Consider the following 13,849-nt stretch of genomic DNA (forward strand, 5'->3'; position numbering starts at 1 on the left):
ATGATATGTTGGCATATGAAACCCATGCAAAAGGCATCTTAACTGGGGTGATATGCCAGGTCTACCTTCACCTCTGCATCTACAGAATACCTTCCATCACAGGAACTACCATTTCCTACATGCTACCCTGTGCAGGCCACTGTACATATACAATTTTAGTTCTCATGAAAACCCTGTGAAATAGATATTAACATTTCTTTAAAACCAAAACCAAAACCAAGTGAAGCAAGGTTATGTAATTTGCACAAAGTTACACAACTTTAAGTGTCAGTCTTAAGTCAAATTCCATTCCATCTGGCTTCATAATCCTCATGAATTTCACTACACCGTGCTGCTGGTCCATTAGGGAAGACTCTTTTCGATTGTCCAACCTCAGGAAGCATCTTATTTTTCTCAAATAGCTACTTATTTAGATTACAAAGAATCACATGTTAAAAGTCCTGGTGGAAAATACTGTGAATTCAAGAAATCTAAAGTGACTAAAAAGACAGTAGTAGGTGTGGATAGCTGTCTAATATGGTTGTTTGATGCACCTGTGATTTCATATTTAAATAATCATTCCCTAAAGTATTTGTTTACTCTGGCTTAATAATGGAAATAATCCAGGTAAGAGTCTCTTAACAGTGTTACTGTTGACACTTTAGACTGGATAATTCTTTGTTATGTGGCTATCCAGTGCATTGTAGGAGGTTTAGCAGCATTCTTGGTCTCTGCCTAGTAGATGTCACTAGTACTGTTCTTAGTCTTGACAACCAAAATGTCTCCAGACATTGCTAAATGTCTTATGAAAAGCAAATCACTACCAGTTAAGAACTACTTTTATAGGTCAATTAAACTTCTTCCTACAGATGCTTTTAACAAATAGTTTAGTAACATCATATGTTAAGTGGAAAAAGACCAGAATTCATTCTGCTGTCGAATGAAAATCTAAGTGCTTGATAATATTTGCGTTCATTGTCTTGTGTAATGAAAATCTTTTAATGTCAGTTCACACTAGAGCTGATTATTACCTCCTTTCCACTTCACTAATATAAAGGAATTGCATTCTTGGAAGATGAGGCTAGAAAAGTTCATCATCATTATGTCAACATGCTAACAGATGGTCTGCAAAGCACTTCTCAGGTTTCATTCAGTATTTCTGTGAAGAAGCCAGGGGATCATGATGTTCCACTGTGAGAATGACAGAAAGAGCAAACAAGAACACCTGCATCACACAGGCTGACTTGCTCCTCTTCAATGGACAGTATGAATACAGGTCAGAACAATTTCTCCTTTGCAGAGCTACACCAGCACTCTCTCATGGAAAAGAATGAGGCAGAGAGTCAAGGAGGAAAACAGGAACACGAGGCTTACAAATAATGATACATACGTCACTATTCTGAGAGCACCTGTGATATACATACCTATGTCCTTAAGCTAAATGGTTTGGACAAGGTCACCTAGTCAGGGAGTAGGATCCAAGGCACTTGATCTAAGACCTACTTCAATCCACTTGACCATATTTTACAAATGAGGACAGAGACCATTATTCTCTGTCACATTTACAAGGATATGAATAAATTTCCCTAACAGTTTCTACTAGGTCTTTTTTCTCTTTTTGCATGTCAATTGCATTGTATGTGATCAATTTCAAGTACAAGTGAATTGCAAGTGGAAAATTTCTGAGAGCAACTGAGTTGCACTTGACATTTTGGGGTCCCTGTAGCTGAGTAGCTCTCAAAAAGGTCATATACAACTTTGTTGCACTGCAAAATGCCAAGGGCAACTCAGTAGCAATTGGAAATTGAAAGGGAAATTATATTCTACTCGAAATCAGTCACATGGATTCTGAAGAAGGATCTTTGTTCTATTAATTGTGTGACAGGAAAATAGAAAATTGCCCATTGATGCTGAAAAATTTTACCCAATAGGCATTCATCTCTTTGTATGATTTATGGACATAGTTTTACTACCAATGTGTCTATGCCATGCCAAGAGCTCATTTTCTTTCCCTGATTTGACTTAAATCAAGAATTCTGTCACTAAAGACTATAAATCCGTGTTAATTCCTCTGTATTCTTCAAGCTTAATGAAACTGATCCTCTTCAATATTACAGGGATAAAAAAAGTAGAGGAAAATATATCTGAAAACAGGAGGACTTCAAAAAATTTTACTTATGGAAAATGAGTTATTCCTGTGATTGCTAACTTAAGATAGGTTTAGTACAACAGCAATGTGATAAAAAATCAGAAACATATCTCTTGATAAAATGAATCAACATGGGTTCAGTTTTGCATTAATAAGTTATGTCTCTGGGGTAAGGGGATTGATGATGGTGAAACAGAGCTTCAATGTCACATGTTTTAAGCTTTGTGAAAGCAGTTAGAGTGCTTAGCTGTATATGAATAACACAGAGCTTTGTCCAATTCTATGTGGGTTCTTCCCTTCAAATGGTAGTGTTTTGGACATAAGATGGTTTAAGGCAGGAAAAATTTAGGAATTAGAGACTGATATAGTCTTCTGATTACCTTCCAGAGTGTTAATGAAGTCTTCTGTTCTAGCCACATTGATATGGATCTTGTCATTTCTATCATTTCATTCAGTTAATATTCACCAATTATTCATAGTTTCTACAGTGAATTCAGCACTGATCTTGGCACCAGAGATACAATGGGGAAAAAAGATTAGTTTGGTCTCTTCCTTCATGGATCTTATAGGTTAGAAGGAAGAAATAAATATTAACAAACAATCCAGGAATAAATATATCAGTGATGGAAATTTGTGGTGCCATGTGCTCAGGCATTAGATCCAGATAAATCTGGGTCCAAATCCCTCCTCTTCCTCTTCCTGATTTTATCACCTTGGGCAAGACACTGACACTACTGAGCATTAGTTTCTTTATCTCTAAAATGAGGTTATTAATGCCAACTATGCAGGGTTATTGCATGAATCAGAAATTATCATGAAAGCTGCCTAATAATAATTATTATAAGAAGATGACTAAGCCAACTTGTTCTGTTAGAATACGGGGTCTTCCTTCCCTGACACATTCCAGCACTATTGTTTTCCCTAACTTCTGATTCCACCAGAATCCAAGAAACAGACACTAAACTGAGAAAATTAAAAGTAGAATTGTTTTAATTATAATGCACTGAACATATACCACATATCAAGTATTGTGTTGGGTATTTTCAATTTTTATCTCATTTAGAGATTAACAGTCTTTGAAATATATATCATTTGTATCCCCAGCTTACGGTGAGGAAATTCAGTCTCAGAAATGTGAATTTGCTTGCTTGGGTAACATCAGCTAAATTTGAATACAAGTCTTTCTGCAAAGCCAGCATGATTTTCCTTTGCCTAGTTCCTTTGCCATTACTTCTTCAGTGTCTGAAATAGTAAGCTGGGATTCTGCATTCCTGTATTTTTCCTCTATCTCCTATTCCAAATCCTTCAATTCTGGCTATGTTAACACACCCTGAGTATACCAATATACTGATACCATTTTTGGACTCTGGCAAGCAATGGGGCCAGAAATTAATCTTCTAATTGAGTGGATGGTTTTCTGGGAAATGGTGGCAATTTGACTTAATAGATCTGCCCAAGCTAGGGGGAAAAAAAAGGAAAGATGTGAGAAAAGGCTCTTACTCTGTGAAATGCAAAGAACATCAAGAATGAATTAGCTGATGAGGTAATCTCTTTCTAATGTGGGAACACAATGATCAACAATCAATTGCATAAAAGAAAAAGGCAGGCAAGTATATATCCCAGTGAAAGAGAAAAGGAATAAAAAATGGAAGAGGATTTTGGTGACCTTATTTGTAGTCCAGCTTTTGCTACTTATTTGGGATACAGTAAATAACCATACCTATTTTATATACTTAATTGCAAAAAAAAATTATAGCACTAGTTTTCATCTCCATGTAATACAAATATAATGAGAGTAAATTATATTGTATTAGGATTAGAAAGATATCTTATAAATATTGAAGGGTGCCAGTCTTCGGATGGGTGAGATAAGTAACCTTTAAAATTTATTAAAAACTCAAGATATTTAAGATTCTTTAATGTTTCTATGTGTGCACATACCTACAGGACAAATTGCAACACTGCACGTTCAGAATTTACATACTTAGTACACAGATTTTATCATTGGCACTCAATCAATGTTTATGTAACTGATAAATAAATCAATGAGAGGAAAACCATCCAAACGCACTTATTTAACTTGGGGATGGGTTGAAAGCCTAAACCAGTCATAGCCCCAAATTCTTTCTCCAGTCCTGTAAAATGAAGCACTCATCCCTAATAGGAGGTTTCTTCATTAGAGAAATTGAACAGAAGTAGCTCTGGACATGGGACACAAGGCACACTGGGTGGCAGGAATTACAAACTAGACTGAAAACAGGGAGAACGAGTTAAATTGTGCATTCTGAATGGTGAAATTTCCCAGTCTTCTTCTGGCATTCTAATCTCAGCGTGCTGGGAACTGGATATGTAAATGCAGACTATAGTTAGTTGAAGAGTATTCTAGAAAAAGTTAAAAGCATAGGCAAATAGAGTCACATAAATAATATTCTGGGGCCATCCAATGAAAAAGCTGGTTACCTACTTCCTAATTACCCTACAATGCCGTCCATAAGTTAACAACTAGAGTTTCCAGTGAGGCATTTGGTGCTTCATTCTTTTTTTTTTTTTTTTTTTTTTTTTTTGACGGAGTCTTGCTCTGTTGCTCAGGCTGGAGTGGAGTGGCACGATCTTGGCTCACTACAACCTCCAACTCCTGGGTTCAAGCGATTCTCCTGCCTCAGCCTCCCGAGTAGCTGGGATTACAGGCACCTGCCACCATGCCCGGATAACTTTTTTTGTGTTTTTAGTAGAGATGGGGTTTCACCATGTTGGCCAGGCTGGTCTCGAACTCCTGGCCTCAGGTGATCCACCCGCCTTGGCCTCCCAAAGTGTTGGGATTACAGACACGACCCACTGCGCCCAGCCGGTGCTTCATTGTTAAACATTAAAACGTAGTTAAGAATAGCCATATTTGATGGAAGTATCAAATGCTACAGGCAGAACAAACAACAAGTAAAGACAACAGAGAAAATATGAGAGCAGAAGGAAAAAAGTAAGAACAAAAGAAATTTAAAAACAAATCAAAACAAAATGAAACAAAATCAGTAACAAAGATATTGAATTATATTTCTATGTATCCATGCCACCTAAAAGAGAAAATAATCCTGTAAAAAAGAACAACAGAGAACAAGAAAGAGATCTTGAAAAACAAGAATATAACCACCAATAGAAGGATGGGAAGATAATGGCCAAACAGTACACGAACACAACATGGGATTCCATTCTTGTCTGGAGAAACTCCCTCAGCATTGGAGTATAGAAGATGAGGTATCTCTTCAAAAATTTCTAGAATACAACTAACTTTTTGTATCAAGCTATATCTACTTTCTCTTTTAAAAGTATTTACTGGTATTTAGCAACTATGTCAAGGAGATAGTAATACCCTAAAGATACTAAACTATGAGAGACAACCTGAGAATTTCTAACAGACCGTTCATTCCTTGACTTTGTAATCTAGACAACTGTTACAATTCATGTTTTATTTCAGCTGAAACAGTTGATTAATTTGCTACAGTTTCCTAATTTGTTATAGTTTCTTGAACAATATCAAGAGTAGATCATCATTAAATAAGTGTGTTTTATACTGATAAATACTTCATACATGCTTGCTAAATTTTCTTATATGAATCTCTCAATATATACATGACGCGTAAGGAATAGAATGGTTTCTTTTGAAAATATTAAGTATGTATGAGTAATTGTGTTTCTCTTAGGTAGATCTGTAGTATATATTTAAATGTTTTTGTGTTGCATATTATTTATAGGAGTTGAGCTTCTCTCTTATAGAATTAGGAAGGAAGTATCAAGGAGAATTTCTACATATATGCTATGGTTTCATGTTCCCTGAAAGACTTGTCATTATCCTTCTTAATGAGGAAGTAGAAACCAGAACCCAATCCATCATTCTTATTTTCTTTACTTACTATATTTCTAAATTTAAAAATGAGCCAGTACATGGGCAAAGACTTAATGTGTAAAACACCAAAAGCAATGGCAACAAAAGACAAAATTGACAAATGGGATCTAATTAAACTAAAGAGCTTCTGCACAGCAAAAGAAACTATCATCAGAGTGAACAGGCAACCTACAGAATGGCAGAAAATTTTCGCAACCCATCCATCTGACAAAGGGTTAATATCCAGAATCTACAAAGAACTTAAACAAATTTACAAGAAGAAAATAATCCCATCAAAAAAGTGGGCAAAGGATATAAACAGACACTTCTCAAAAGAAGACATTTATGCAGCCAATAGACACATGAAAAAGTGCTCATCATCACTGGTCATTAGAGAAATGCAAATCAAAATCACAGTGAGATACCATTACATACCAGTTAGAATGGCAACCATTAAAAAGTCAGGAAACAACAGATGCTGGTGAGGATGTGGAGAAACAGGGATGCTTTTACACTGTTGGTGGGAGGTTGTAAATTAGTCAATCATTGTGGAAGACAGTGTGGTGATTCCTCAAGGATCTAGAACTAGAAATACCATTTGACCCAGCAATCCCATTACTGGGTATATACCCAGAGGATTATAAATCATTCTACTATAAAGACACATGCACATGTATGTTTACTGCGACACTATTCACAATAGCAAAGACTTGGAACCAACCCAAATGTCCATCAATAGTAGACTGGATAAAGAAAATGTGGCACATACACGCCATGGAATACTATGCAGTCATAAAAAAGGATGAGTTCATGTCCTTTGCAGGGACATGGATGAAGTTGGAAACCATCATTCTCAGCAAACTATCACAAGAACAGAAAACCAAACACTGCATGTTCTCACTCATAAGTGGGAGTTGAACGATGAGAACACATAGACACAGGGAGGGGAATATCACACACTGGGGCCTGTTGTGGGGTGGAGGGCTAGGGGAGGGATAACATTAGGAGAAATACCTAATGTAGTTGACGGGCTGATGGGTACAGTAAACCACCATGACATGTATACCTATGTAACAAAACTGCATGTTCTGCACATGTACCCCAGAACTTAAAGTATAATAATAATAATAAAAAAAAATCTTAATGAAAAAAAATGAGCCAGTATAGCTTACCTGTGACTTGAAAAAAAAATGTTTAATCTTTGCAGTTTTAGAGCACTAATTGCATCACCTTATCCCCTCCTCCCATCCTCAAAATTTTGTACAAAAAAAATTAACAAGCAAACAAACAACAATGATAAAACATTACCTTGAGCTATGTAAGGTGTAGTTTCCTCTTTTGGAGGTATATTTGTGGGTCGGGGTGTGGGGGCAGGAGGTCTGTTTATAATGAAAGACCGACTCCCAGTTTTTTTCTTTATACTCAGATTGGCCAATATCATGTCATATTCACTGTCATCAATCTCAGCGAAAGTATATGGGTCTTCCTCCTCCTCCTCCTGCTCTTTTTCATCTTCTTTCTTATCTTTTTCTCCTTTGAGCTCATCTCCTTTTTCTTGTATAACACCAGGATCACCCCAGTTTTGACTTCTTTCCATCTGGACTTCCACCATTGTCCCTGTTTATGAAATATTTACATTGTGTTTATTCTTCTGTTATATGTAATATTATTGGTGTCCATCTGTCACGTCTTTGAGCTTCCCAAGATGGCTTAGTCAAGTGCCATAGGAAACAATATTAGAGAAGAGCTCCTGACTCCAGGAGAATAATTTATATGTTACCCCATAAATGCAGAAAAAGTGAGCTGTGTAACTTACTAATAAATCATCCTGCAGTTTGTAATTTAAATTGTATTAAGAAAAACACTTTGCTTAAGACATGGATTTTTTAAAAACATTTAAATGCTTTCCATATTATTCTGTGTAGAGAGATAGATATATATGAAATATTTAATGTATAAAATATAATTATCTATATGTTATAGATTATATATTAAATATACATTTATATATTATTTTATATATTATATATACTTTTACATATAAAGAATGATTTCATATCAGGAAATTGAGTTATAAATCTATGTCTCAAACTCCACAACTTTGAAAACTTGTGTTTTTCAAGCATAATACTCTTAGATTTTCTTTTTCATTTGAAGTCGTTTCATGTTTCATATTGCTTGCACTGGATATTTCACCTAAAATTTAATTTCTCTGAAAATGACAGGGAGAAATAGCCAAAGGCACCATTAGTTGGTTTCATAGGAGTCGGTCTTTGACTATGACAAACTGACCTTCAAAAATGCAGCTCTTGTTTTCTACAAGCCAACAGACTTTATTCATAGATAAAGGACTCTGGCCAGGCTCGGTGGCTTCTGTGCCTAATCACAATGCTTTGGGAGGCTGAGGTGAGAGGATAGCTGGAGGCCAGGAATTTGAGAGCAGCGTAGTGAGACCTAGCTACAAAAATAAAAGAATTAGCCAGGCGGCCAATACTCCTAGCTACTCCAGAAACTGAGGAGAGAAGATTGCTTTAGCCCAAGAGTTGGAGGCTATAGTGAGCTATAAGCATGCCATTGCACTCCAGGCTGGGCAACAGAGCGAGATCATGCCTCAAAAATAAAAACAAAAAAATAAACAAATAAAAAACATAGATGACAGACACTGAAAGTAGAGTTAATGACATAAAAGACAGCATGGATGATCAATGGTGTGAGAATGAATTCACATGAAAAGAATAAAATTATAGGTTTCAGAGTTTTTGATGGTTTCGACATTCAGTAATATCTTGACATATTTTTATAAGAATATGTTAAAATATTTTTGTAGAAGTTATTAATAAGACAAAGATATAATATGCTTTGATTGCTTTGATTAACAAGTAAATTAAAAAGAATTTTAATGGCTCTCTACCAGGCCAATGAGGGCTTTTTCTTTCATTTCCATTCTTTTTTGAATTTGCCCTTTGGTGAGAACCTGATACTCCCCAAATTAGTTTACTTATGAAGATTTTAGTGGAAAAACTTAAAAGGGGAAAGACAAGTAGCAGAGCAGAATAAAAGAATATTATTACAGAAAGATTCAGCAATTGTCTTGGGCAGGTTTATGAGGCGAGATTAAGATAGTCTCCCAACAGAGTCTTAACTCTTATAGTTTCATTTAGTTTAACTTAAGAAGTATTAATTACCAATGTGCCTAGCACTAACTTTCAATTCACCACGACTTGCCTTTTATCCTTTGAATAATACAGTTTTAAGATTTTGATTTTATGACTTCTGGTTCACTGACAGCAACACAGGTGAAACCGGATTAAGTGTGTGGGAACCACTTTTTCAGTGCTTCATTTTTAGCGGGATGTGTCAACCATCTTACGTTTATGAACCAATTTCCTGAGCTCTTAACTCTCTTTGTTTCCCCACCCACCTCTCTTCCCAACTATTTCTAAAGTTGGGCTTGCGCTAGAAATAATACATTTTACTTTTTATTTTCCAAAGTATTAGATTATCCTTTTCAGTTAAGAGTGGGACCTAAGCTTTCTCAATTCAGGTGGTATATCAATAAAGAAAGATGAAAACAAATCACTTCTATAATTCCAACTTTTGAAGTAATTGGGGCAAGACTGTATAAAAAAGAGAAAAATCCTAATAGCCTAGGAGACCTGTTAATAGAAGTAACTGACACATTCTAATGATAGCACTGCTTGGAACTGAGTCAAGGAGGGATCTGAGGATTCTTGGGAAGTTAAAAAGAAACAATGGGTTCTTTATAAACTGTAAAGTGCTCTATAGTATTATATGTTATTAGTTTCTCTAATGAAGAAGTTCCTCAATCCATCGTGAGGAATTTGATGCCTACAGCACTGAGGATATGGCTATTTTTTTCCTTCAGAAACTTGATGGTAGATGGAAGCTATTCAGAAAGAACAACTCCTGAAGGTATAACTAGCCAAAGTCAAAGACATACAAAGTCTCTGGCAAAAAAATAAGTGATAGTGTACAGCCTTGCATTTAAAGATGAATAAAAAAATGTTAAGAAAAAATACCGGCATTTTATTATCCACTTCTAACATCAGTGGCTATGAAAAGATAAAAGTAACACTGAATATAAAATGTAAAAACAGAGTTTTTTTTTTTTTTTTTTTTTTTTTTTTTTGAGACGGAGTCTCGCTCTGTCGCCCAGGCTGGAGTGCAGTGGCCGGATCTCAGCTCACTGCAAGCTCCGCCTCCCGGGTTCACGCCATTCTCCCGCCTCAGCCTCCCGAGTAGCTGGGACTACAGGCGCCCGCCACCTCGCCCGGCTAGTTTTTTGTATTTCTTAATAGAGATGGGGTTTCACCGTGTTAGCCAGGATGGTCTCGATCTCCTGACCTCGTGATCCGCCCGTCTCGGCCTCCCAAAGTGCTGGGATTACAGGCTTGAGCCACCGCGCCCGGCCAAAAACAGAGTTTTTAAACTAAATAAGTGAGTTTTTGTTTTATTTTGCTTTTTATATTTGCTAGTTTTCAGGAGATGTATTAGCCAAGATTATATTTCTGATCTTAGATATCTCATTAAGACCCTGGGTAGAGTCGTTTTAGACCTGCTAACCAACAGACCATATATAGAAATTTACATTAGGAAAAATATGATTTAATATTAGCACTTTTAAGAGAAATAATCTGACACAAGACAAGTTTGTCTTCTTGACAATTAATTTTGTTATAACAAATTACTAAGATCTGAAAAATGAGAAAAATATGCAAGAATTTTATAGTCAGTGCACTACCAACTTATGATGTTTTCTCCCCTCACCACTAAATATTAATAGATCTACTTCATGGATAAATGTTAGGGGTCCACAAGAGCTTGAAATACAGTAGGTAATAAATATCTGTTGAATGAATGAATGAATCAGAGCAATATCCATTAGGCTTCAGAGCTTTCAATTAAGTAGTATTTTCCACCTCTAACACAGTGCATAAGCTTAATAAAGCTTATGTTGGTAAACTTGGGTCTTCATAGAGAGCCTTCAAGGACACAAATGCTAAATTCCTTTTTTGTTTTTTTTTTTTTTTGAGATGGAGTCTCGCTCTTGTTGTCCAGGCTGGGGTACAGTGGCATGATCTTGGCTCACTGCAACCTCCACCTCCCGGGCTCAAGTGATTCTCCTGCCTCAGCCTCCCCAGTAGCTGGGATTACAGGCGCAAGCACAGCTAACTTTTGTATTTTTAGTAGAGATGGGGTTTCACCATGTTGGCCAGGCTGGTCTCAAACTCCTGACCTCAGGTGATCCGCCTACCTCAGCCTCCCAAAGTGTTGGGATTATAGGTGTGAGCCACTGCGCCCAGCCCAAATACTAAATTTCATTGCTTAAAAATTTACTTTTTGAAACAAGGCCATGTTTTTATACTTTATAGCCTTCTAGGATCCAACAACTAAATTGTAGTGAAAATGGGGTTTTGATAAGGATATTTTTTTAACTAAATTGTCTTCTTGAGAACATTGTATTTGGAAAATAAATATAAATTTGGGAAGTACATATGAAATCATGATCAAAAAGTAGATGATAATTTGTGACTGTAAGAGTGAGCCTGGAGCTGGGAGTTTGTCAGGCTGTTGAACACTCCAGGCAGATAAACCTAATGTGGAAGCTCCTCTTCATGCCCTCCACAAGGACAGATTCCCCACACCCACTTTCCACACCCCAATTCCTGCATCTGGGAACAAATGCCAGTGACAGCTACGTTGACTCTTCTTCCACTTGGATAGTGTATAGAGTGTTTCTTTGGTGTCAGTGCAGTGTGCGACAAACTCTTTAACACTTCATTCTCCCACAGCTACCAAGTGACTGAAGTGCCCAAGTTCATCCGAAAATTGTGGATCATCAGCATTTCACTTTTTTTTTTCTGAAGACTGAGAGCATGTTTTAAAAGCAATGTTGTATTTCCTTTTCCACAAAATGCCTGAGGTTCATTTTACATGAAGAACTATAGACTCCTTCCAAGTTTTATTTTCTTAAAGCTTTGTAATGAGACAGGGAAGAAAGAAAGAGAGAAAGAGAGAAAAAGTGAGAGAAGGAAGGAAGAAAGCAAAGGAGGGAGGGTGGAAAGAGGAAGAAAGGAAGGAAGGAAGGAAGGAAGGAAGGAAGGAAGGAAGGAGAGAAGGAAGGAAGGAAGGAGAGAAAAAAGAAAGAAAAGAACGAAGTAGAGGTAGGTATCTCTTGCCTCATTTCCCAGGCCTTAGTTTTTAAAGAATAGGAGGAATGCTGCTCTTGGTCTCAGAAGCTGATCTGCTCTGTATAGATTTGCCATTGCACTATTTGCTATGTAAGCCTGTCAAAGGTTTGTCTTTGTTTTGCTTTGTTTTTTCTAACCTTAAACTTACCTGGTAAGGTGAAGTGAGGTCTTTCCAGTTGGAAGGCAGTAGCTACGGGTCGCGGCGGAGGGAGAGGAGGTCTGCTGCTCATGAGTGGCTCTTGTGAATTATTTTCTGGATCGGCATCAGGAATGAACGCATACAAGTCATCATACTGGTCCTCAGAACTCTCACTGCCAAACTCTAGTGGGCTGTGCTTGGCCTCCATGTCTGATCCATTCTCTTTTCCTTCCCCTTCCATTTCACTTGCCTCAGCAACATCTGCACTCTGCCTGTAGGTCTTCCTGCTTTCATGATGACATGCTGGGTTCTGTGTGGCTGTTTACAATGAAGATTGCATTATTTCATTTAATCACACCATCTGGAGGCATTTCATATTTTGTAAATTTGTACAGAAATAGTAGTACTGCTAATAAAACTTTTACGACCTCATATAGTGAAAAGCTGTCAAATGTATAACTTTTAGTGAACAGTCATTTATTTCTGGGCTTTTAAAATACTTACCAAATGAACAGTCAAAGCTCCATTATGTCTTGCTATCTGTGTATATGACACACTCATGCAGATAATGATATTCTGATTCTTTAGAGTTGTTGTTTTAACAAGTTCATATATTTGATAGCATCCTTGCATTTTTATTAGAAAACAATATAACTGACCCAATAAAATAATAAATGATGGAAAAGGTAAAGAAAAGGGAAAAGACACAAACCTTTACTTGCTTGTAAATAATAAATACAAATGAATCTGTGACTCTTATTTAGTTATTTAATATATATTGATCTTTACAGATAACTATAATATTTTATAATTCCTTATAATAAATCATTTACAGATACTATATTAACTTTGGAACTATTACTTGGTAAAAGTTAATTTTTTTTGGTGGGGAAGGCATGTAAATCACCAACAGTAGGTAAATCTTTCTGAGGATCAGTTCTTCACCTATAAATGCATTCCACTCTGAAATTTAACCAAATGATCCAAATTCCCTCTACTCTGACAACCATACCATTATTTGTTTTTATGTTATATACAGTAAATGCTCTTTAAATACTCAGGAAGAAAACAGAAAAAAAGAAATTATAATACAATGACTTTAAATCTTCAGAAAAAAACTTTTATTAAATTTTCTTTATAAAAATCTTCTCTAAATAAAGGATTCGAAAAATTTAAAACAGTCTTTTGGAATTTCTAAATAGACTTTGGAACCTCTGTAACAGACCTTTGAATTTGTGAATTCTTGTCCTTGTCAAGGCAAGAAATTGCTGTATTAAAAATGTTGTTAAGCTAAAATATAACTTAAAATCCCAAACAGCAGAATGTAGAGAAGAAAGACTCCTTTAAAATGAAGAATTACACCATAGAAATTTTTCTCCCATGGAGAAAAATTAGTCATGTAGAAAAATCATGCCCATGATGGTAGCCCATATTACTCTATGGAATTTTCTTTTTTGTTTTTCTATTCTTTCATGTGAGAAAGAAGAAAGATA

General features: G+C 36.1%; 1 protein-coding gene and 1 long non-coding RNA gene across 10 annotated transcripts in view; one reads left to right on the forward strand and one right to left on the reverse strand.

The window, feature by feature from the left end:
• Positions 1-13,849, forward strand: part of LOC103884527 — a 114,617-nt gene that overhangs the window by 81,540 nt on the left and 19,228 nt on the right. For 2 of the 3 annotated variants that reach the window (XR_001902693.3, XR_001902686.3), the window contains one exon: positions 1,037-1,255. This is a non-coding gene — a long non-coding RNA (uncharacterized LOC103884527). Of the gene's footprint in view, positions 1-1,036; positions 1,256-3,232; positions 3,583-13,849 lie in introns of those variants that run through there. The other variant, XR_001902689.3, reaches the window with a different exon arrangement.
• Positions 1-13,849, reverse strand: part of BANK1 (B cell scaffold protein with ankyrin repeats 1) — a 310,335-nt gene that overhangs the window by 36,139 nt on the left and 260,347 nt on the right. For 6 of the 7 annotated variants that reach the window (XM_017958886.3, XM_017958885.3, XM_003899019.5 and 3 more), the window contains 2 exons: positions 12,366-12,674; positions 7,314-7,622 (listed from right to left, as the gene is read on the reverse strand). In XM_017958886.3, coding sequence (XP_017814375.1) covers positions 7,314-7,622; positions 12,366-12,674 — 618 coding nt within the window. The remainder of the gene's footprint in view (positions 1-7,313; positions 7,623-12,365; positions 12,675-13,849) is intronic. The other variant, XM_021938668.2, reaches the window with a different exon arrangement.

The sequence above is a fragment of the Papio anubis genome, chromosome 3 (assembly GCF_008728515.1).
Source record: "Papio anubis isolate 15944 chromosome 3, Panubis1.0, whole genome shotgun sequence".
In the NCBI taxonomy this organism is placed as follows: Eukaryota; Metazoa; Chordata; class Mammalia; order Primates; family Cercopithecidae; genus Papio; species Papio anubis.